Source organism: Corythoichthys intestinalis, chromosome 16, assembly GCF_030265065.1.
Source record: "Corythoichthys intestinalis isolate RoL2023-P3 chromosome 16, ASM3026506v1, whole genome shotgun sequence".
In the NCBI taxonomy this organism is placed as follows: Eukaryota; Metazoa; Chordata; class Actinopteri; order Syngnathiformes; family Syngnathidae; genus Corythoichthys; species Corythoichthys intestinalis.
The window spans coordinates 44,022,738-44,048,879 of record NC_080410.1 but is presented as its reverse complement, the minus strand read 5'-3'; the positions used below and the strand labels follow the sequence as shown (position 1 = coordinate 44,048,879).

The 26,142-nt window shown below is 37.7% G+C and overlaps 2 protein-coding genes across 2 annotated transcripts in view; one reads left to right on the top strand and one right to left on the bottom strand.

Annotated features, from left to right (window-relative positions):
• Positions 1-4,980, top strand: part of trap1 (TNF receptor-associated protein 1) — a 35,353-nt gene extending 30,373 nt beyond the window's left edge. Inside the window, exon 17 of the mRNA XM_057817116.1 lies at positions 2,603-4,980. Within this exon, the coding sequence (XP_057673099.1) occupies positions 2,603-2,704 (102 nt within the window). The 3' untranslated portion in view covers positions 2,705-4,980. The remainder of the gene's footprint in view (positions 1-2,602) is intronic.
• LOC130904390 (MAPK regulated corepressor interacting protein 2-like) lies at positions 1,883-18,840 on the bottom strand. The gene is made up of 5 exons (XM_057817117.1): positions 18,592-18,840; positions 18,453-18,522; positions 17,852-17,976; positions 8,309-8,419; positions 1,883-3,109 (listed from the first exon to the last, which is right to left on the bottom strand). Exons 1-5 carry the CDS (start codon positions 18,644-18,646, stop codon positions 3,039-3,041), a joined length of 432 nt encoding a protein of 143 aa, XP_057673100.1. The 5' UTR covers positions 18,647-18,840; the 3' UTR covers positions 1,883-3,038.
• Between the last annotated feature and the right edge of the window lie 7,302 nt (positions 18,841-26,142).

Here is a 26,142-nt window from a genome sequence, read left to right as displayed (position 1 = left end):
GTTTGAGGCTCAGCCCAGGTATTTTAATTTTTCATGTTCCTTACCCGATTACTCGATTATTCGAACTAGTTAGTTCATCGATTAATTGACTATTAAAATAATCGATAGCTGCAGCCCTTGTCTAATCCATTTGAATTGGGAGGGTGGCAGCGAATTAATGAATTGGCTACCTCTTCAAACGGATTGGACGTCAATGGCTGTCAGTGGCAGCCAATGAGTTTTCATTTTGGGTGCATTTCAGGTCATTTGCTGTTGATTTTCAGGGTATTTCTGGGTCACTTCCTGTTAATTTTGGGTTACTGAACAGGAAGTGAATGTTTCGGTTTCAAATGTTTGGGCGTCTAGCATCGTCAATGGCCGCCATTGAGTTAATAGAGACAATGAGTTAATTTCACGTCATTTCCTGTTGATTTTGGGTTACTGAAAAGGAAGTGATGCAAAATGAACAGGAAGTAACCTGTAAATTCCCTAAATTGAACAGGAAGTGACCTGTGCAGTGGGGCAAATAAGTATTTAGTCAACCACTAATTGTGCCAGTTCTCCCACTTGAAAATATTAGACAGGCCTGTAATTGTCAACATGGGTAAACCTCAACCATGAGAGACAGAATGTGGAAAAAAAAAAACAGAAAATCACATTGTTTGATTTTTAAAGAATTTATTTGCAAATCATGGTGGAAAATAAGTATTTGGTCAATACCAAAAGTTCATCTCAATACTTTGTTATGTACCCTTTGATGGCAAAAACTTTCTGAAACTCTTCACAAGCTTTTCACACACTGTTGCTGGTATTTTGGCCCATTCCTCCATGCAGATCTCCTCTAGAGCAGTGATGTTTTGGGGCTGTCGTTGGGCAACACTGACTTTCAACTCCCTCCTCACCCCGTGGCGTCAAAATGATAACAAGAACTGGGAGAAAAAATCTCAGAAGCACACGGGGGGACCTTGTGAATGACCTACAGAGAGCTGGGACCACAGTAACAAAGGCTACTATCAGTAACGCAATGCGCCGCCAGGGACTCAAATCCTGCACTGCCAGACATGTCCCCCTGCTGAAGAAAGTACACGTCCAGGCCCGTTTGCGGTTCGCTAGAGAGCATTTGGATGATCAAGAAGAGGACTGGGAGAATGTGTTATGGTCAGATGAAACCAAAATAGAACTTTTTGGTAGAAACACAGGTTCTCTTTTGTTTGGAGGAGAAAGAATACTGAATTGCACCATACCCACTGTGAAGCATGGGGGTGGAAACATCATGCTTTAGGGCTATTTTTCTTCAAAGGGACCAGGATGACTGATCTGTGTGAAGGAAAGAATGAATGGGGCGATCTATCAAGAGATTTTGAGTGAAAATCTCCTTCCATCAGCAAGGGCATTGAAGATGAGACGTGGCTGGGTCTTTCAGCATGACAACGATCCATAACACACCCCCAGGGCAACAAAGGAGTGGCTTCGTAAGAAGCATTTTAAGGTCCTGGAGTGGCCTAGCCAGTCTCCAGGTCTCAACCCCATAGAAAATCTGCGGAGGGAGTTGAAAGTCCGTGTTGCCCAACGACAGCCCCAAAACCTCACTGCTCTAGAGGAGCTCTGCATGGAGGAATGAGCCAAAATGCCAGCAACAGTGTGTGAAAAGCTTGTGAAAATGGTTGGCTTCCGTTATTGCCAACAAAGGGTACATAACAAAGTATTGACATGAACTTTTGGTATTGACAAAATACTTATTTTCCACCATGATTTGCAAATAAATTCTTTAAAAATCAAACAATGGGATTTTTCCCCCCACATTCTGTCTCTCATGGTTGAGGTTTACCCATGTTGACAATTAGAGGCATCTCTAACATTTTCAAGTGGGAGAACTTGCACAATTAGTGGTTGACTAAATACTTATTTGCCCCACTGTATATGGCTGTGAATGCTTTGGTTTCAGTGCCATTGACGGGGAGGGATGTCCAATCCAGTCAAATCGAATTGGATGTCTCGCACCATCCATGGCAGCCAGTGAGCTAATGTATGCACTTATTTTAGTGTTTTTCAACCTTTTCTGAGATATGGCACGTTTTTACGTTGTAAAAAAAAATGTCGTGGCACACCACAAACCAAAAATGTTCCAAAATTATTTCTGTACATTGAGTAAGTATAAATGCTTCATTTGTCAAAGTGTCATTTTGTCAGTGTTGTCCCGTGAAAAGATATACTTAAATATCTTCAGAAATGCGAGGGGTGTACTCACTTTTGTGATACGCTGTATGTTGTCACACCCGTGTAGAGAATTTTGTTTCACTGAATAATCATTGAAATGTGTTAACTTTTTTGATGATGCTGGAAATTTTGTTCTGGAAAGTTTGACTAATCCATTGACTGCACTAGATCGTAATGGCGGTAATACTTAAAAATAAATTTTAAAAACCGGACCTTTTTTTTTGCCAGATTCCGATTAGATTTGTGCTGTACAATAAGACAATATGAGGATTTAAAATTGGCCCTTAAATCTTTCTGAACGCGGCCCTAGGAGAAAAAAAGTTTAGACACCCCTGAGCTAGCGGTTTATTGCACCAACTCCGCTCAAGTATTGTATTTTTTTTTCTTTTTTTTCTCCCCTCTTCAGATTTACGATAACGCCATGATCACGGCAGGTTTGAACGACGATCCCCGGCCGATGATTTCCCGCCTCAACGACTTGCTGACAAAAGCTCTGGAAAAGCACTGAGCTTTTTAAAAGTACTTTTGACAGACTTTAGTGGCTCTGAAACGGGACTTGGATGTTTTTGAGCCCCATGAAAAATGACAATGGAATAAGCCACCAAATTCCTGAAAAGATTGGAATATTTACTCCCAAAAAATAACATTACAGAAGCAACGTCCTCTAGTGTTCGTGTCTGAAGACGGAGAGTCAAAATGCCCGCATCGCAAGTGGAGGGATGAGAACGTCCGCGCTGTCTGCAACGGCGTCCGGGGTAACACGTGGCGTCCCCTTTCCAAGTGACTCCTCCCGCTTTTCGACCAGTCTTGTTGAAATCCGGCAGCTCCGTCGCCGGGGAACGTCAGGATAGTTTGTCTATGTTTGCCAGGAAGCGCTGGGCCCACCACTCGTCCAGATCGATGGGCACAAAGTCTGAGAAGACCAGAATGGAAAAGGAAACATCACATTTGAATATGGTGGAAATAAAATGTATTACAAAATGACAAAACCAAGTTTATTGTGTCAGAAGTACAGTGGTACCGCTACACATGAATTTAATTCGTTCCAGGACCTGGTTTGTAAAGTGGGATTTTCCATAGAACACATTATAATTCAATTAATTCGTCCCACAACCCAAAAACTAGAGATGTCCCGATCACGTCATTTTCAAAGTATCGGAATCGGCAAATAAATATAGGCCATGCCTTTAATATATATACAGTATATTTTTTAATTAAATCGTTTTCTAATTGTACTTAACGTTACAGATATATGTTACACTCATCCAGTCTCTTTAGTTTAAGCTTAAGGTAGGGTTATCAAGTATATCCCAATAACAGCGGTAATTAATTAAAAAAAAAAAAAGTATCACGTTAAAATATTTAATGCAATTAATGCATGCGCTGCACGACCCACTCACGCATTGTCGCGCTCAATCTGTAATGGCGCCGTTTTACCTATATAGAGAGCTAAAAGGCAGCGTAAAATGAGTGAATTTTGGCAGCCTTTGGAGCCTTTCCCAACGCAGGGAAGATATATCAATTGGTAGCACTACGCACAGTCATGGTTCCACTTCCCATCATGCATTTGGGCATGGCTACAGTATCATTTACTGAAAGCTCAACAAATACACTGGATGGCAATATTTAGTCACAATATACAAAGTCACATTTATCCTTTAAGAATTACAAGTCTTTCTATCCGTGGATCCCTCTCACAGAAAGAATGTTAATAATGTAAATGCCATCTTGAGGATTTATTGTCATAATAAACAAATACAGTACTTATGTACTGTATGTTGAATGTATATATTTGAGTTTTATTCATTTTTTTCTTAATGCATTGCCAAAATGTATATGATCGGGAAAAATTATCGGGAATGATTGGAATTGATTCGGGAGCAAAAATAAGCAATCGGGTCGGGAAATATCGGGATCGGCAGATACTCCCAACTAAAACGATCGGGAGCAAAAAAACATGATCGGAACAACCCTACCAAAAACCTATGCTAAATCCTTAATAAATACTGCAGGTACAGTTACAAATAGCAATTACACATCGTAAAACAAATTATAAACAGAAATCGGAATAACAATGTAACAAATCAAGTTCTAGAAGCAGCTGTCGAGTAAGTAATTGATTTGTTAGTTCACAGCATATTCATATTTCAAATTTCAAGGTTTTTGCTTTTTATTTTCTGATCTAAATTATTATGAATCATTTTATATTAATCATTTTATCTCGTGGCTCTTCATGTGATGTAAGGCACTTCGAATTGCGTTGAATTGTGCTGTACAAATAAATTTGCCTAGTTCGAATAATGGCGTAATCAGATTAAACATTTAATGCATTGCAGAATAAATTTTAGATGTAAAACGAAAGAAACAAGTGTTTATGCCTGCTATATCATTTATTTTGACTTGCTAATCAAAATTGCACTTTTAAAAAAGCATTAAATGCGAATACAAAATTAAATACAGGTACAGGATACAGGAGATTTCGACTTCACGACGCCAGAGTCTCAGCTGCCATTTTGTCTCCAGTCCTTTTTTTTTTTTTTTTTTGGCCGCATAAACGGATTGTACCTCACAGTATCTTCATTGTTTTACTAAACATTATTATTATGATGTGATGTGTTCTGTCCTCACTAAACGTGAAGTCGTTTAGCTTGACAGACAGCAAACAAGGCAGTTATTTTTGAAGCTTTTTCTTTCCACTTTTGACAATTTGTAAAGCTGTAGCACACATGTACATGTAGCACACGCTTATGTTCAAAACGACATGCATTTTAAACAATAAAACACCTGATACCGATGTTGTTTTCGTCAACGATGACAACAAAAACATTTCATAAATGTACTTTTTTTTTTCATGACGGTGACGTCAGGATGACGCGCCAATAAAGCGTCTCGGATGACTCAAACGTGACGAAAAGATTGCCAACTGACGAGACGACAACGATATGAAAATGCGCCATATTCGTTAAAATTGCTGAATTTTAAGCCAAAAGAACTGTTGTGTTTGATAGAACGATTCATGTCGCATGAAGCCCCTGAACTATTTTTAATTTGTCCGTTTTACCCTGGAAACCCGTTTACAGGCGTCGCGCAACCGCTTTTGTTTCAACCCAGCCATAAAACAAAGGTAATTACCGTATTGGCCCGAATATAAGACTGTGTTTTTTGCATTGAAATAAGACTGAAAAAGTGGAAGTCGTCTTATATTCAGGGTCGAGACATTATACCCATTCACGACGCTAGATGGCGCCAGATTATCATTGAAGCGATGTTCTGTCATGACAGACCTCAGCTACTCTCAAGTTTAAACAGTTTGCATTATTTAATTGCAATGTTTTTCCTTATTCAGATTTGTTTCAAGACTACAGTTACAGTTAGACTTCACTTTGATGGTTAATGCAGTTATTACAATTTTGTTTTTATCACAATAGATTGGTTTATTTACATTTCAAAAACCAGAAGCCATTTATTTACGAATGTGATTGCACTTTATTTTACATATTTAAATATTCAGATATTAAGATTTGAATGAGGCAAAATAACATGCTTTTTCTCACAAATATATTGCTATAATTAGTGATGAATGATAATGCATTTTTCAACAGATACCGATAACCAATTATCACCTCCACCTTCCAGCCGATAACCGATAATGTCAAGCCGATAACTCTATTGAAAAGACATACATATATACAAATTTAAATGATAAAAAACTGTGCAAAAATACAATTTATCGCTACTTTTTCCACATCAAATGTGAGCAAGTAGCAAATTCCAACGTCGAATCATTGTATGTTAATTAATATTCATAATGCTTACAAATTAATGACTTAATTGCACAAAAAAATACCTTTAGGAGGGGTTGGGTTGCCGGCCCAGAATTCGACAAAACTATGTCGGTTGCACACATTTGAAGGCTAAATGAAGCATAGAATTATCGGATTGCATTATCGGTTGAATTTTTTAAAATCTCTTATCGGTGTGACGTCATAATTGCCATTATCGGCCGATAATTATCGGTAACCGATATTATCGTGCATCTTTAGTCATAATCATTTGTTTCGGATGTACTGTCATTATTTTCGGTATAAAAAATAATTTGGTGTTCAAAAAGTCCTTTTTCAAATTCGAGTCTTGAAAAAGATGGGGTCGTCTTATAATCAGGGCCGTCTTATATTCGGGCCAATACGGTAATTATATTTATTATTCAAAATGTGTCGTTTTTAGCTTAGAATCATTCATTGTTTCGTTTAAAAAAAAAAAAACGACTTTGAAAAATTATTCACTCGCAGATTTTAAACTTTTAAACAGATTAGGTCACAATGAAAAAAATGGTGTCTGTAAAAAAGTCACGGATAGCTACCTCATAACTATCGCTTAATTTTTTTAAATTTTTTTTTGTTAGAGTCATATTTTCGCCGATATTTTAGATGATAAATAATCGATCCAAACAAAGTACATTGGGGGGAAAAAAAAAAAAACGTTTAAAAGGGTAATATATGAAAATCTCGACCACTCCTAGATGTCTGCGATTTCTGCATTGCGACCCTTGTTATATGACCATGTTTCACCCATAAAATCCCCCAAAAATCCGGCTGTGGCCATTCACAGCTGTGTCTTGACACTCAGTGATATATGCGACATGGAGTTTTTGGATCGAAACAAGGTAAGTAATATTTTGTAGGGCTATCGAATATTTTAGTCATCGAGTAATCGACTGAAAATTCTTTCGATTAATCGAGTAAATAGATTTTTTTTTTTTTTTTTTAGGTAAAGAGCAGTTATTAATATACATGAGAAAAAAAGACATTTAATCCAATATTGAACCATTTTCAGTCAATCGATGTCTTTATTTTCGATGTACATTGTTGTAAACAGCCAACAATTGCATCTCAGATGTAACTAGAAAAAAAATTTCTAGATCTTATAAAAAAAAACAAAAAACCTATTTCTTACCTAAAATATGTAATTATGCTTGATAACACACTTCACTTGAAAGTTACGTGTTTTTCCCACGTGTTTCAATTGAATTTCTATTTGTGTCAAGCTATTTTTAAGTTCTAGTTAAGTTTTAAGTTAGTCTAAACTGTAAGTACTGATAGGATTTTGAGTTTTTGCAGTGTTCAAAATAAATGTATGATACCTGCTGCTGTATTGGAGCACATTAGGGACCCGTGCTACTTGGGTGTTTTATTCAGCAATGACTACTGAGCTAAAACCTGACAGTTAGCTTTATTATGTTTTAATTTTACACCGTCATCACGCTACAGCGCTGTGTTTTTACAGATTAAATAAAGCCTGTACATAAGACACGTTAGGTCATAATCAATAGAAACCTAGCCCTCCGAAGGGCTAACGTTACGTGAGCAAGTGACAGTAACGTTATATTTATTAGCGCTGAGAAGTCTACTGCTTAAAGATGGCGGCTGTTTACTAACGCTGCCCAGACGGGGCCGAATCTGTCATTTCGCATCTAGGTCTAAATGCATGCTATATCTATGAGACGCCTCAGACTTTACCTGCTACTACACTAGCATAGCATACCGAGGCGTAGTTTTTAGCAACGTCGGCGTAGTTTGTAGCGGTTGTCGGCTGCAGTAAGTTTTTTTTTTATTTTTATTGCTTCTTCCTCTTCGCACGTGATGTCAGCGGGTTGTCCCGGATTAAAAGTAGTCCGGGCAAAACGTGATGCTTAGAACTGGCAAAATAAAACGATTCCTCGAGGTGAATAAAATTACTCGGATCAGTTTTTAAACTCGAGTTACTCAGCTGTAATATTTTGTTAAAGTCATGGTTTCTTTAATTCTGATCTTCTAAGCTCTCACCTCCAGTTAGGGTTTCGCTGTTTAATTATTATTATTATTTTTTGATCAAAATTTTTCTTCCCCCAGAATTTTTGCCAAATTGGGGGTCTCAAAGTGGAACTTCAAGTCACCTCAGTGTTTTCCGCCATACGTATACGTATATTTTTTTATGAATGTATTTTTCGGGCTTTCGGTTTATCAGCCAAGTGTTTCCAATATTCGGTTTCGGACAAGAATTTTGCTTTTGGTACATCCCTACTTTTTTGAGTACCTAACCCCAACACTGATCGTAAACGAGAAAAGATACTGACTGTCCATGTGAGGGCTCGGAGTGTCATCTTTGTAGTGGACCGTCAGCCCAATTGGGTCCTCGCCGGTGCCTCGGAGGTTCCCTTGCTCTTGCTGAAGCACCTCCTGCCAGGCTGCACACAGGCTTTGTTTTAGGCATTACAAATTTCACCAAACACAATAATATAGTCAAACATTGAGGTACAACCAATGCATTTCTTAAAAGGAACCACGGATAGAAAGACATGTAGTTCTTAAAAGATAAATGTTAGTACGAGGTATAATAATTGAATAAGTATTGATTTAAATATGCCACAAAGTGTCAATGGAGAATTTATTAGAGATCAAGCCAATGAGTGTGTTTTGTCCCCTGACTGACGCCGTAGTTTCCAGTTTAGTGCGGGTCCATTGTGCTTTATGTTCAATTGTATGTTGCGACAGGTCGATCGGGTCCGATCACGTCATTTTCAAAGTATCAGAATCGGCAAAAAAATATCGGACATGCCTTTTTTTTTAAAATATATATATATTTTTAAATTAAATCGTTTTCTAATTGTATTTAACGTTACAGACAAAAAATTCCTTACACTCATCCAGAGTCTTTAATTTTGGCTTAAAGTAGGGCTATCAAATTTATCGCGTTAATTGATTCTTTTTAAATTAATCACGTTAAAAGATTTAACGCATGCGCTGCACGACTCACTCACGCATTGTCGCGTTCAATCTATAATGGTGCCATTTTACCTATATATAGAGCTAAAAGGCAGCGTAAAATGAGTAGAGTGAATTTTGGCAGTCTTTGGAGCCTTTTATTAGTTGGTTACAGCCTTAAAATCCCTCTCTCAACAATTAGAAATATCGTGGGAAGCAATGAGGGGAACAAAGGTAGTAGTTGATCTTTTTCTTAACACCCTTGAAAGGTGGAAAAGCGCTATATAAGTATAACACCATTTACCATTTTACCATTTACCCTATGTTATTTCCCAACGCAGAGAAGATATATCAATTGGTGCCACTACGCACAGTCATGGTTGCACTTCCCATCATGCATTTGGGCAGAACAGTTAAATGGCTACAGTATCATTTACTGAAAGCTCAACAAATACACTAGATGGCAATATTTAGTCACAATATACAAAGTCACAAGTCTTTCTATCCGTGGATCCCTCTCACAGAAAGAATGTTAACAATGTAAATGCCATCTTGAGGATTTATTGTCATAATAAAAAAATACAATACTTATGTACTGTATGTTGAATGTATATATTCGTCCGAGTTTTATTCATTTATTTTTTAATGCATTGCCAAAATGTATGTGATCGGGAAAAATTATCGGGAATGATTGGAATTGAATCGGGAGCAAAAAAAAACAACAAGCAATCGGATCGGGAAATATCGGGATTGGCAGATACTCAAACTAAAATGATCGGATCGGGAGCAAAAAAACATGATCGGAACAACCCTAGTGACAGAAAGACACTTGATAATGTCTCCGAGCATCATAGTTCGTATATTGTGACTAAATATCGCCATCTAGTGTATTTGCTTAGCTAAATGAGTTGGTAAAATGTTTAAATAGACTTTGACCAAAGTCTGACCATCGACTTCATAACCTGTTGACATAACACAGGAAACGGGGCTGATTCGTAGGGGGCCTATTTTCAAAAACTTTAAATTCAAATATTTACAAAACCAAAGCTGCTACTGACCTAAAACCAAAACAGGCACCTACCTTAGCATATATGAGTCTCCATGCGCAGCGGCATCAAAAAATTCAAAGTCGTTCCCTTATAAAATCCCGATTAATTATTTTCTATATAACACAACTTAAAATGGCTATAAAAGTCTAAGATTTTACACTAGATGCACAAAAATCTCCAAATGTAGAGATAATCACCTATATTTTCAGGTTCAATAGCAATATTTAACATATCATATAAGTTTTTGACCAAAATAGCAACTTAATTTTTTTTTTTTTATAATTTTTTTTTTAAATTTACTGCAAGTTTTCAACAGCTAATAAATCACTCAATTTAACATCAGAAACTTACTACTTGAGGAAAACATGCAGAATCAAACATAAATAATATGTAAATAGATCATTAACAAATTCTATATACGATCACAACTTATTATAGAATAGAATATCCCTTTATAATCATTATACATGATAAACTGTTAGCGAATGTGGTTGGTGGCCGCCTGGCGTAACAGGAGCGTTTCTGGCTAAAATTCTTGTGAATAAATGCTTAAATCCCCGAATTCTTCATAGATATGGGCATACAACAGTCTCGATTTTTGGTTAAAAGCAAAGAAACTGTGCAGTTAGCGTTTATTTTACGTGTATTGACGAAGTACAATGCTACGAGGTTAGCGAATGAGGCTAGCGGCCGCCTGGCGTAAAAGGAGCTTTTCTGGCGAAAATTCTTGTGAATAAATGCTTAAATCCCCGAATTCTTCATAGATATGGACGTAAAATAGTCTCGATTCTTGGTTAAAAGTAAACTATGAGGCTAGTATGCGGTACAACTTTCGTAGTTATTCAACCAACTTAGTAATGCATAGTAACGCACGCCTTTCCCGCCTCAGTAACGGTAACAGCGTTGCCAAGAAGAGAAAAGTAATTAATTAGATTACTCATTACTGAAAAAAATAACGCTGTTGGTAACGCCGTTATATTGAAACGCCGTTATTAACAACACTGGTAACGTTACATGCAATTAGAAAACAATTTAACCCTTTAACACCGAACGTGTCGGCAGCGACGCGTTTACGCATGTCGTCTTTGAAGCTTCGTCACGTTGTAATTACGTCACCCACGTGCTGCTGGTTGGTCTCATTTGAAAGTGCGGAAGTTGATATCCACACCAGTTTTTATTTGAAGTCAATCGACCAAGAAAAACAGGAGATAATGTCATTTGAGTTTTATAGTTTTAATGCACTCATAAATATGCATTAAAACGCTGCATGGACCATGTGTCTATCTCCATATTTCCATCATTTCTTGTCCTTTTTCAAAACCGAAAGCAGCACAAAAGACTACATAGCCCAAGAGCCGTTGTGATGTCAAGAAGGACGAACCGAATGTGGACATTTTTAATAAATTTCCGAGCGAGGCGCCAACTAAGGAAAAGGAGGCATGTGAAGCAAGCAACGGCCGGTTGGATTGAGCGAGCGACTTTGAAACGTGCAGAATGAATTGAAAACTAAATTTAGCGCAAGCTAATGCATTATTTCATTAACTCGAGGAAGAAGATTAGCCGTATTTGTCGTTTTTTTCCTGGGATGAGTCGGCGTCTCGGCGAGTAGAAGTGACAGCAGCGCGCAAACGGCAAAAGAGTAGGCTGTGTGACGTTGTGTGTGACGCAGCTCTGTGACCTGTTCATGCAGCTTTATTGAGTGCGCAAAAAAAAAAAAAAAATTGGGTCGTATGCCAGAAAAATTTGAATTGAACTGAACTACTTGTCAATATTTTTGAAAATACTTTTTTTCAATGTTATATATATTTTTTCTTCACTATAATCTTTTCAATTTTTATAAAGACGAGTGTTCGAGAAGCTTGATTGCATGTACATATATACTTTAGATAAGGTAATGGGTATAGTACCTAACTTCACAAAGAGATATCCTCCATACCCTTTTTGTGTTAGATGATATATATATTTTTTTTTGAGAATAGGGCCTCATTAATACAGATTGAAGCACTTTTGTTTTTGTGAACATTATTTTTCGAGCGATATGAATATTGTTTTGTTGTAATCTCACTATATGATACTTATGTTCAATGGTATGTTGCAAAGGAGGATTGCCGAAGCTTATACCAATAAATAGCGCGGTCCAAGCTACGAATCTGAACGCCTGTGTCCACTCGCCTTTCTCTCTGCCTTACACCACTTCACCATCTTCTATGATCTCAATGTGCAAAATAAGGCGTCACTATAATCTGTTGGGCAGAAGTTGATATGAATAGCCAGCAATCAAACTAAATTTAATACATTTATTCGTTTTCCGTGTCGCTTATTCACCGGGAGGCAAGCTTCAGGAGCAACACCTAATAAATCTGAGAACACCGGCAGGATGATGATCGATCTGGATAGCGCTTTTACGTGACAAAAATAAGGTAAGGCGTCATTAGACGTGTCAGTGGAGGCAAACTGCATCAACGTTTTGATGTGCTGTGCTGCAAAAAATAAACTACTGTGTTCCACTGTATACCCTAACCCAGGGGTGTCCAAACTTTTTGCAAAAGTGGCCAGATTTGGTGCGGTAAAAAGGTGGGGGGCCGACCTTGGCTGACGTCCTTTACGTAGAACAATATATTTAAGCAAATTTTAGCAAGCCATTCTGGTTGTTACATTTGTTTTATTATTTTTGTTAATTAATAGTTTTATTCATTTCAATCTCGCAACTAGCCTTTGTGGCGTTCTCTTTCGACTCTCGGGCTCTTGCAAAATACTGCTGTTGTGAAGTTAAACTAGCTTCAATTTTTCTTTGCGCATGCTCCCTATAATCTTGTTGTGCATGTCAGCGTGTCTTGTTTGCTAATATCGCCTCACATTGAACTCTTTAAAAACAGCGACTGCCTTTTTTGCAAATGAAGCAGACACAGTTGTTGTGTATTTTAGTGAAGAAATAGTCCAATTTCCACCTATCCTTGTAGCGTCGGCCGCAGAGGTCGCGCTAAACTTTTTCGTTGTCTGTCATTTTGACTGACAGGGTCATAAAAATCCGGTCATAATCTATTTTTACCCGTCACTTAAATTTTGAAAATGATGATAATGACATTGTGGTGACCCTTTGTTTGGCATAATTCACCTTCCGTACTTGTGTGTCCATTTGGCCGAGCGCGTTAGCGGCTACGACACAGTCACGTGACAGAGACACTTAAGGGCTGCGCGCGTTCTGGCTTGAATAGAGTTCACAGAGAGCAGCAGAGCTACAGCGGCTGGACACAGCAATTCGAGCTAACAAGACTCTTAACATTGCATACCGCTTCAACGTATTCAATAGTATTTAGTTTTCATTCATTTTAAATTCAGGCATGAAAATGGGTCAGGGGTTAAAAAGGTGAGAAGGGTGTGGAGGAAATATGTTCCAGTACACTGTACACCCCAACAAAATATTGAGCTCTGTCGACCCACACTGTGTTTCAGCAGGGCCGTGCAGAGACCGGTGGAGGGGCGGGTGCTCTTCGATCAAAAGGGGCAAATGAACAAGTATTTAATACACTTTAAAACAACATAACTTCAATTTTAACCAGCTTTAGATAATAATTGGCTGCGACTGTGACATACTTTAATTGGGAGGGGGCAACAGTGAATGGAAATCAAAACTGTCATCAACACTTTCTGGCTGTGACTCAGTCAGTCTGCCTCTTTTCTTCCTTCAACCTCTGCATCAAAACTTCCTTCCTCAACTTGTTCATCTGAGAACAAACCACATCAGATGGTCACTGAGCCACCAACAGCACAGTTTTCTTAAAACTATTATTTCATTATTATCCATACTTAACAACTCTAGCACCTAATGATTAATAAAGCAATGACATAAAAATCTTATAGAAAAATAACATTGTAATTGTGTTTATAATTGGATTTAATACCCGACTATCCTTGCAAACCTATTCTTACCAGGTCTGCTATTCACCCAGCTGATGAGTTATCCGCTGCCTTTAGCAGCCTCATCCAACTCCTTTTTTTATCCCTCAATCTCCTTTCCCTACGAGGCATGTCTATGTAATGAAATATAAATACTTTAAAAAAAAAAAAAAAAAAAAAACAGACTCCCCAGTGGCTTTTAGTTTTAAAGCTTTCTTAATTTCTTTCTCTCTCAATAACGATGGAGGTAGATTTGTGTTTTTATTATTCAGTCAAAAAACAAAGTTACTTCTATCAAAAACAAAGTTGCTTCAATCAAAATACAGTTATACTTTTAATCCCATAAGTCACTTCAATAAAAAAAATGTTTTTGATTGCAAAATAAATTTGAGACAAAAAAAGCATTTGAAAACTATTTTTCTTGATTGAAACAAATTTTTCCATTGAAGTAATGTTGTTTTGCGTTTGGGCCACATTTTGGCTAGGACATTTGTGTTTTTATTATTCAATCAAATAAGTTGCTTCAAACAAAAAATATATATAAAAAGAAAAACTTTGCACATGTGTCAATCACCGTTTAACAAAGCCTGAGAGGGTTTGAGTAGACTCAGTATGAAGCATTTAATAAAGCCAAGCATTTTCTTACTACTTTATTCTTGTTTGAAGATAATTCGGTGGGGCAGTAACATGTTTAAAACTTATCATAATTCTTACATTTTGAAGTGCTTGAAAACCATTTATAAATGATACTTTGGTGAAAAAAGTGAAAAAACATGTCTTATATATATGTATCTTTTTTCCAATGTAAAATCTGAATAAATACATTGAACACACACCAAAAAAATGGGGGGGGGGGCGCTACTTCGCGGTTTTCACTTATTGCGGCGGGTTCTGGTCCCCATTAACCGCGAAAAACGAGGGATCCCTGTATTTCTGAAAAGCTTTAAGAAGCAAGAGTCATTCCCACCACTCGTCGGGCCGGTGTTGTGCCGACACCGGCCGTCAGCTCAAGTCCCAGCCGAAAATAACGCGTCTAAGGCGGACGACGGGAGCGATGCGATGCGAGGCGACCCCTCAATCCGAGAGCATGCCGCGTAATTTGACTCAACAGTGTGTTTCTTCGTTTATATTACCGCTAAATACACAAGCTTGACACCAATTTAACGGGAGCTATTTTTTTTCATGGGAGATTTGGCTAGCTCTGGCAGTGTTCAACGCAAGCTGCAACGAATGGCATTAACTTTTTTATATCGCAAAATGTGAAAACGATTGAAACCATTACTCACCAAATTCAATCTGCTGGCAAATACAGGCAGGTGTGTATGCTGCGCTCTGGTCTGCCCTGGTGTGGATAAGGCCTGCTTTTTTGTTTTCGCAGCTTTGCAATGCAACCAAAGGCTCGCCGAGCACTCCTTGTTTCACGTAAGGAGTGCGCGCGTTTGGAATAATGGCCCGCAGCTTGGGCCGATGATTGGTTCTCGTCAGCGAAGCATCTAGAAGGATTTGCTGACTGTCCGTGTCACTTTTTTAAAGAACCGATCAGTTTACGTACTAAGTTAATCACATGATGATAATAATAATAATAATTAAATAAAACCTCCCGACCCCCCCCCCCCCCCAAAAAATAATTTCTCCTCGGATCTACGCAATTCACGTAGGTCGCCCTTTTTGACTTCAAAACGGCGAATTTCGCCGAAAGGTGAGAGATTTTCAGGCCTGTAAATTAATATTCTGTCCGAACAAGCTTAACAGAGAATCCACACCGTGCCATCACACATCAAGCAGATGAATATGTAACTTTTTCTCCGCAGTGACAAAAACAGCTGATTGTGGCCCCAGTAGGTAGGCTACATTATAGAACAATGAAATTAACAGTTCACCTGCTGTGGCCTGAACGGAGTCTTACACCTTCCTCCTGGTGCGCATGGACTTGAATTGCGTGCCCGCTTGTGCAGTCCCTGTTTTTTCACCTCTTTTATCAACACCTTCGTTGTTTTGGGCTTTTTGAAGAAACTTCGGACACTCAGTTGCCTTGACATTTTTCAGAGTAAGGCCAACGACGTCATGCATCAAGAGAGACAATAGCTAATCAATATGCTCACTCGCCACCCTGTGGTCTGGGGTGTGAATTGCAACCTGTCAAAATGACAGGTGGACTTCAGTTTTTTTCCGTCATCGTTTTAAAAAATCGGTCAACGACGGAAAATATTCGGTTAACTGGTCGGCCGTCGCAGTCAACTTTCTTTTTCTTGTTGATTGTCGCCATTTCAGAAAATTGGAAGTAGAGGGTCACACGGGGTGATGTTGCTCAGAGTGCTGCTGCCTTTTAGTGGGCAAATGAGGGGCAGCATTTTGTGTGTAAGCTACTTCATATGCTGGTAGCAGTACTGCTAACCAATTTTTCAAGTCTGTGTGCGGGCCAGACGTTATTGATTTTATGACAGAGGCTGGGGGCCGGATGAAATTTGACCACGGGCCGCATTTGGCCCCCGGGCCGGATTTTGGACAAGCCTGCCCTAACCTAATCATATGGAAAGCACACGACAGCTCTGGATGCTAACTATGTCCTTAATAATATTGGAATAAGTTGGATCACACAATAGTTTACCGTGAAGATCTGCAAACAGTTTTTGATATCAAACATGCTCCTGCGCAGTCACTAGAGCAGGCGAGTGCTGTCACTAGAGAACTTGACACATGAATAGTGCTGCAACGATTAATTTGAGTTATTTGCTGACAAAAAAAGCTTCGAGTCAAATTATGCTGCTTCAAGTATTCGTTTAATTAGAGTGGCGTTGTAAAACTCATTTAAAATGGCTGAAACTAGCTAGCTGCACCTTGTTAAGACCAGCAGAAAATAATAATTTTTTGTTTGAGCTATTTTTTTTATACATTCGTAATTTAGGTTATGGGTACATTTGGCCGTTTTTTTTTGTGTGTGTGGGAATACTGGTATGTGTTTGAACGACTTAGGAACATTGTAAAAAAAAACAAACAACAAAAAAACAAAACTTTTTTAATACCATTTGATGCTAAGATCAGGTATTTTAATTTATTTTTAAATGAAAATGCAATCTGCATAGTTTGAAGAAACCCGCATTTTATTTTGTATTCACATTTAATGCTCTTTTGAAAATAAATTCTTACTATCTTAGCAAGCCTCCTAAAATTTATTCTGCAACGCATTTAATGTTCCTAATTTGATTACTTGATTATTCACACTAACAAACTGATAGATTAATCAACTACTAATATAATTGATAGCTGCAGCCCTATACATGAACACTAATAGTTTTGTCTTACTCTCGTCTCATCCAGTCTTTCCTGTTCATTTTGCCTTTGCTGCTCGTTTTGTGAGATATCGACACGGCTGTCCTACTCATTAATGTTCCGCTCGGGTTCAAATTGGAAGGGCAGAACCGACGACATGTTTATGTAATTAAAGAGTGACACTGTGGAAGCTAGGCAGCGTCGCACAGTGACGTCACGCCCCGAGTGCGTTGCGTCGTCAACAACAATGGTGACATACTAATTTTACAAATTTTATTAAAATGAAAACATTGAGAGGGGTTTTATTATCAAATTATGACTAACATTTATCTTTTAAGAACTACATGTCTTTCTATCCGTGGTACCCTTTAAGCTATTCCAGGCCTTGTCAACCAAACCCACGTTGATTTTTAACTCTGGTGGCTTGTGACTTTCACCAAAGTCAATCGGGGGAGGGTTTACAACTTTGTCGTTCCCCAAGGTTAGTGCTTTTGGAGGGGGGGGGGGGGGGTCACCTCAGACTACAAGTGTATGACAAAAGTGCAGCATTTTCTTCAGTGGGGGTGTGATTGGCTATCATAGCGGGTGCAGCTGTTTGGGTGACGCCCTGCAGTGGTGTGCTGATACAAAATACACACGTTAACTTAGCTGTTATTACACAGTCCGACCGGAAAGACGAGAAAGTATGCGCCGCCTCACCCTCGTACACAAACTTTACGTTGTCCTCGTGGCCTGCCGTCGACTCCTCATCCTGCTGGGGGTCCGCGGGTTGGTGGTACTTCTTTCCGTTGGACCGGTTAAAAACGATTTTGGGTGCGGCGAGACTGACGACAAAACAAATAGCCACGGTTTGTGTTAAAGGGGGAGAAAAAAATTCAAAGCAACTTGGTGGACAGCAGCTGTGTGGACGGCCATGTGTCCCATTGCACAAGGTCACACAAACATAATAGTGGTAGGGTGTCAAAGGTTATTCTGCATGCATTTATGTTCTGAAAAATGAAAGCATAAATACTCTAAATGACAGTATTTGTATTTTGGAATTAAGTGCAGTTCAGTTAAGTAAACAATAGTAAACAAAAATGAAAAAAATATGTGTATTAAAACATCAAAATCCGTAAAGAAATTAATTTTTTTGCAGTGTTTTCTTCATTTTTGACAGGGGAGTGTGTGTATGTGCGTTAACAATATGCCAAAGGTTTGTCCCGAGTTAACACCACTTGTTAGTGACTCATTAATAGCCAAACGAACACCAAAAACAGTCTCTTGTTCTCGCCACAGTGTCCCTGAACGCATCACTTACTCGGGCAAACTCCAGGTCGTCTGCTTGTGCTTGAAGTCGTTTATTTTGTTGTCGAGCGGCTGCGTAGGTCCTAAAAGTCCACAAACGATCAATAATTACGCTTATTGTCGAAAATATTTTGGCGTTTTTTGGTACTTACCTGTTCGCCGCTGAGTCACTAGTTTGCTAGGACCTCTGGTAATCGTGTACATCATGCAAAAAGTGCACCTTTGTCAACTTTTTTTCCCGGTTGAACACTCAGTTTTGTCTTGATAATCTCCGTGGTTGGAATAAAAGGGTAACAAACTAAAATAAGGACAACGTCGCCACTTTACAGTTCAAAATGTGTCCTGTCAAGATGCACAATGTCATGCACGCTGTATTCGTAAGAGTTTGGGAGGAGGGGGGCATGATTGGCCCACGTGCCTCTCACGCCCCCTCGGGCTCTTAAAGACACAGTCGCAGCCTGTTTGTATTGCGCATGCGCAACATACGTTATTTTTCGTCCTGGCGCAAAATGATGATGTAAAATAAACGGTTTAATATCGTATTATGTTGGTATAAGGATGGCGCTTGATGTGTCAAGAGTAGGGCTGTCAAACGATTAAAATTTTTAATCGAGTTAATTACAGCTTAAAAATTAATTAATCGTAATTAATCGCAATTAATCACAATTCAAACCATCTATAAAATATGCCATATTTTTCTGTAAAATATTTTCGGAATGGAAAGAAAAGACAAGATGTATATATACATTCAACATACGGTACATAAGGACTGTATTTGTTTATTATAACAATAAATCAACAAGATGGCATTAACATTATTAACATTCTGTTAAAGCGATCCATGGATAAAAAGACTTGTAGTTCTTAAAAGAAAAATGTTAGTACAATTTATAGAAATTTTATATCAAAACCCCTCTTAATTTTTTCGTTTTAATGAAATTTGTAAAATTTTCAATCAAAAAATTAACTAGTAGCCCGCCATTGTTGATGTCAATAATTACTTACACAATGCTGATGGGTGGCTGAATCAGTCGCACCCAAGCGCCAGCAGAGGGCGGCAAAATTCCATAAAACACAATTAACAAGTGGTGTTTCACTGTACCGTCATTTAAATCTTTCTGAGCGGGTAATCTGCGTTAATTGCGTCAAATATTTTAACGTGATTAATTTAAAAAAATAATTAACGCCCGTTAACGCGATAATTTTGACAGCCCTAGTCAAGAGATATTTGTATCAAAATTGACAGAATTTTATTCAACTTTATTTGGAAAAACAAAATACATAAAAAAGAATGTTATGATAAATAATGTAGCTTCGGGAGGCTTTGACGCTTTAGATTTTACTTCTTTGAATGCATCGTTTAAAATTAAATGGATTAAATGATATTTGAAAAATCCAGACTCAATATGGAATTTCATCACTACACATATCTTTAAATCTGTAGGAGGTCTAGACTTTTTATTAAGGTGTAATTACAACATTTCAAAGTTACTAGTTAAATTAGCCAAATTCCACACTCAAGTTCTTACGTCATGGTCTATGATATATAAACACAATTTTTCACCACATAGATATTACATTTGGAACAACCGACATATACAGTATCGAAATAGATCATTATATTTTGAAAGATGGGCTGAAAATAACGTATTTTTAGTTAGTCAATCATTAAACGAAGATGATCAACTTTTCACTCATCAAGAATTTTGTTTATCTTATGGTATTGTTGTTATGCCTCGTGAATACTCTATTGTGTTTGATGCAATACCAGAGGGCTCTCGAAGATTATTACAAAATTTTCCTAAAGGTAGAAATTGTAACGTGCCAGCATTTGATCCAAAGTCTCTGTTTATTGTTGGTTATAAATGTGCACTATTAAGCTCTGAAGCCTCCAACCAATGTTTGAGAGGACTTCTTCAAAGGGAGATAGTTTCCAAACCTGCAGTGATTTATTATTGGAATAATTTATACGAAGATATTGAATGGAAACATACTTGGCTTTTGCCTAGAAAATATTTATTAAGAAATAAAGTTAAAGAAGTCACACTCAAATTACTTCACAGGTGTTATCCTGTAAAGACAACAATGGTTAAATTTAAAATTAATATTGATACGTTATGTTCGTTTTGTACAAATGCAGAGGAAACTATTTCCCATTTGTTTTGGGAATGTACTTACTCCCACATCTTTTGGGTTGACCTGAACAATTATATTAAATCTAAAGTTGAGCCATCATTGAAAATTGTTATTAGACATATTTTGTTTGGCCTGTCCACCATTGAAGAACCAGAATTGGATAAAAGATCTGTGATAAATCTTATTTTAATATTAGCAAAATTTCACATTCATGTGTTAAATATGCTAATCAAAGACCAAATTTTCATGTTTTTGGAATAATGTTTTCTTTATATTTGGCCGATTTAAGTTCCTGTTTGAACCTCAAGGCTATAAGGACCAAGAGACTTTGCAAACAGTACAGCTTGTGTCAAAATTGACCCCCACCTTTTTATTTGTTTTTTGTTTTTTGTTGTATATATGTTGATTGTATGTGAATTGTTCACTCTATGTTTGTATTTGTTTTTGTGTTGATAAAGTTTGTTGGAAAAAAATAAATAAATGCTGGTAGAAGGTGTGGGCTCTCCAACAGAAATATTTTTGGGTAAATAAGGTGTTGACAGATCTTTCTAACAGAATCATTTATTGTTGTTGCCCTGTAAAAAGTATTTTTTTCAGTAAATTTCGAATATGACATTGAGCTAAAATGTGCTTTCTGTGACGCTCACTTGTTCTGGAAATGTCTCTTCCCCAGGGGTGAAAGTGGTCCAGAACGGTCAGGAACGCAGTTCCGGTATAAGTGTCAGGGCCAGAACGCAGTTCCGGTATAAGATTCAGGGCCGGAATGCTATTCCAGTATAGACCCTACTCACATGACGTCACAACCACGCCTCCGCGCCATATTGTCCGTCAACTCGTCGTGTTGACGCATTACCGCTACGTAAATTCCTCCTATTATGGCGTGTTTTTCTGCTCGTTAACATTAATAATCAAAATGGTGAAGGCGTGTGTGGCGGTCGGTTGCAATAACAGAGACGATAGACGGAGAGACTTGAAGTTCTACCGGATTCCGAGAGACCCAGAGAGGAGAGTGAGATGGACTGCTGCAATTCGACGAGAAAACTGGGCTCCAAACGATTACGACGGATTATGTAGTAGTCATTTTATATCTGGTAAGATGCATTTAATATATATTTAGAGGGTTTTGGGCTGACAACCACAATTAAGATCATTGCGAGGCTAATCGCCGACAACATACGGTTTCAAATTCAAGATGCTTATTTCTTCCACCATCATTACATTTTGAATAATATTTAGCTGGTACCAAGTGAAAGAAGCTGGCCTCGTCTACAGATCATCAGTTAAACAGGTGAGTCCAAACCTTTTGCAAAGGGGGCCAGATTTGGTGTGGTAAAATGCGGGGGGCTACCTTGGCTGATTTACATAGAACAATATATTTAAACAAATTTTAGCAAGCCCTTCTGTGTGTCACATTTGCTTTATTATTTTTTTTAATTCATAATTTCAACAGTCTTGTCTTTGTGGCGTTCTCTTTCGACACTCGGGCTCTTGCGAAATACTGCTGCTGTGAAATTAAACAAGCTTCAAGTTGCTATAATTTCTCGCTGCGTATCTTCCCTGTAATGTTGTCATACATGTCAGCGTGTCTTGTTCGGTAATATCATTATCGCGTCACATCGAACTCTTTGAAAACAGCGATTGTCTCTTTGCAAATGAGGCAGACACAGTTGTTGCGTGTTTTATTGAAGAAAAAGTCCAATATCCACCTATCCTTGAAGCGTCGGCCATCGCAGTCAACTTTTTTTTTTCTTGATTGTCGCCATTTTAGAAAATTGGAAGTAAAGGGTCACACGGGGTAATGTTGCTTAGAGTGCTGCTCTTAAAGTTTTTCAAACTTTCGTGAGAATAGGCTGATTTTGTGTGGACAAGATAGTTGTAGATACAGTGCCTTGCAAAAAAAAACACAAAAAAATCCAGCTGTGGCCATTCACAACTGTGTCTTGACACTCCGTGATACATGCTACATGGAGTTTTTGGATCGAAACAAAGTAAGTACGCTTAAATAACTCGATAAAGTCATGGCGTCTTTAATTCTGCTCTCGCGTGCTCTCACCTCCAGATAGGGTTTTGCCGTTTAATTTTTTTTTTTTTAAATGCCCTCCTGTTCAAAATGTTTCTTCCTCCAGAAAACTGAGATTTTAAGCTTTCCAATGATGTATCACACATGCATATCGGACAATTTTGAAAGTTGGCCAAATGGGGGGGGTCTCAGAGCGGAACTTCAAGTCACCTGAGTGTTTTCCGCCGCATACATAAACATATTCATACATACAGGGTGACCCAAAAAAAAAGTTTACACTCAGTTGACTGCTTGTTTAAAAGCCATTGAAACATATCTTAAATAGGTTGTCATGCTTAAGTGATTCATTAAGGTCACTCAATGCAACTGGTAATCTCTTGTCTCTACAATTCCTGTGCTTCTGCTGCAAATGAAGAAAACTTTAGCTGTACCTGAATTGCTGCGTGCCGGTCTGACACCTACTGAGATTGCAGCAAATCTGAGAATATCCAGATGTGCAGTCTACAAAGTTAAAAAGAAGCTGAAAGATACTGGAACAGCCTCACGAAAACCTGGGTCTGGAAGTGCCGATCTGTGCGGACCAAAAAGTTGATTGACAAGGTGATATGTGGCCACCCCAGAGTCCAGATCTCAATCCCCTGGATTATAGCATATGGGCAACTGTGGAGGACAGTGCCTGTAAGAAGCCACAAACTTCTGTGGCAGCCTTGGAGAGGTCCATTGTTAGATCTTGGGAAAAGATGACAGCATCCTACATAAAGAAGACCTGTCAAGCGTTCCGCAGGTGCCTGGAGGCTGTTGTGACACTTAAGGGAGGACACATTGAAAAATAGAGTGTACTGTACATGTTCTTTACAATAATGTATAATTTGTGATTCAATTCTAAGATGAATAAACATGGGATTTAAGTTGTATTATGGCAGTGTAAACTTTTTTTTGGGTCACCCTGTACATACATAGTGTATCAAATACTTGTTCTCCCCACTGTACATATACATACATACATACACGGACATATTTATACATACGTGCATACATATTCATACATACATACATACATACATACATACATATTCATAAATATTTATACACAAATATTCACACATATACATATTTATACATACATACATACATATTTATACAAATAGAGTACATTCACACATACAGTACATACATATACACTGTACTGTACATACAGTATATGCATACAAAAATATCTATACATTCATACACAATCATACATACATACTTATACATATCCATACAGTACCTACACACATATTCATACATAAACACAGCCATATTTATACATATACACATATTCATACATATGTACATACATACACGCACATATTTATACATACGTGCATACATATTCATACATACATACATATATTCATATTTATTATACATACACACATACATATTCATACATATTTATACACAAATATTCACACATATACATATTTATACATACAGTACATGCATACATACACATACAAATTCATACAAATACAGTAGTCACACATACTGTACATATACATAAAGTATATGCATACAAAAATATCTATACATTCATACACACAATCATACATATATGTATACATATTCATACAGTACCTACACACATATTCATACATAAACACACCCATATTTATACATATACACATATTCATACATACATACATACACATTCACACAAACACATACATACATATTAATACATATACACACATACATATTCATACATACATACTTATACAGATATATACACACATACACATATTTATACATACATGTATACATACATACATATACACATACAGTACATTCACATATACTGTACATATACATATATGCATACAGAAATATTTATACATACACACACATATTCGTACATATCATACATATTTATACATATTCATACAGTACCTACACACTCATATTTATACATGTACACATACATATTCATACATTCACACATACATATTCATACAGGAGAAATACATACACACATATTCATATATTCATACTTTCATTCATACTTATACATGTATATTCACACAAATTTATACATACATATTCATTCATATATACTGTATTCCTGCATACATACACACATACGTTCATATTCATACATATATCCCCTTTCATATATTTATGCATGTATACAGTCATACAAATGAATACATACATACATACATATTCATAAATATATTCATACTTTCATATATATTTAAACATATATACATTCATAAATTTATACATACATACATATGCATACCCACATACAGTACATGTTCATACATACATACAAACAGTATTTATACATATACAGTGCCTTGCAAAAGTATTCGGCCCCCTTGAACCTTGCAACCTTTCGCCACATTTCAGGCTTCAAACAAAGATATAAAATTTTAATTTTTTGTCAAGAATCAACAACAAGTGGGACACAATCGCGAAGTGGAACAACATTTATTGGATAATTTAAACTTTTTTAACAAATAAAAAACTGAAAAGTGGGGCGTGCAATATTATTCGGCCCCCTTGCGTTAATACTTTGTAGCGCCACCTTTTGCTCCAATTACAGCTGCAAGTCGCTTGGGGTATGTTTCTATCAGTTTTGCACAACGAGAGACTGACATTCTTGCCCATTCTTCCTTGCAAAACAGCTCGAGCTCAGTGAGGTTGGATGGAGAGTGTTTGTGAACAGCAGTCTTCAGCTCTTTCCACAGATTCTCGATTGGATTCAGGTCTGGACTTTGACTTGGCCATTCTAACACCTGGATAAGTTTATTTTTGAACCATTCCATTGTAGATTTGGCTTTATGTTTTGGATCATTGTCCTGTTGGAAGATAAATCTCCGTCCCAGTCTCAGGTCTTGTGCAGATACCAACAGGTTTTCTTCCAGAATGTTCCTGTATTTGGCTGCATCCATCTTCCCATCAATTTTAACCATCTTCCCTGTCCATGCTGAAGAAAAGCAGGCCCAAACCATGATGCTGCCACCACCATGTTTGACAGTGGGGATAGTGTGTTCAGGGTGATGAGCTGTGTTGCTTTTACGCCAAACATATCGTTTTGCATTGTGGCCAAAAAGTTCAATTTTGGTTTCATCTAACCAGAGCACCTTCTTCCACATGTTTGGTGTGTCTCCCAGGTGGCTTGTGGCAAACTTTAAACGAGACTTTTTATGGATATCTTTGAGAAATGGCTTTCTTCTTGCCACTCTTCCATAAAGGCCAGATTTGTGCAGTGTACGACTGATTGTTGTCCTATGGACAGACTCTCCCACCTCAGCTGTAGATCTCTGCAGTTCATCCAGAGTGATCATGGGCCTCTTGGCTGCATCTCTGATCAGTTTTCTCCTTGTTTGAGAAGAAAGTTTGGAAGGACGGTCGGATCTTGGTAGATTTGCAGTGGTCTGATGCTCCTTCCATTTCAATATGATGGCTTGCACAGTGCTCCTTGAGATGTTTAAAGCTTGGGAAATCTTTTTGTTTCCAAATCCGGCTTTAAACTTCTCCACAACAGTATCTCTGACCT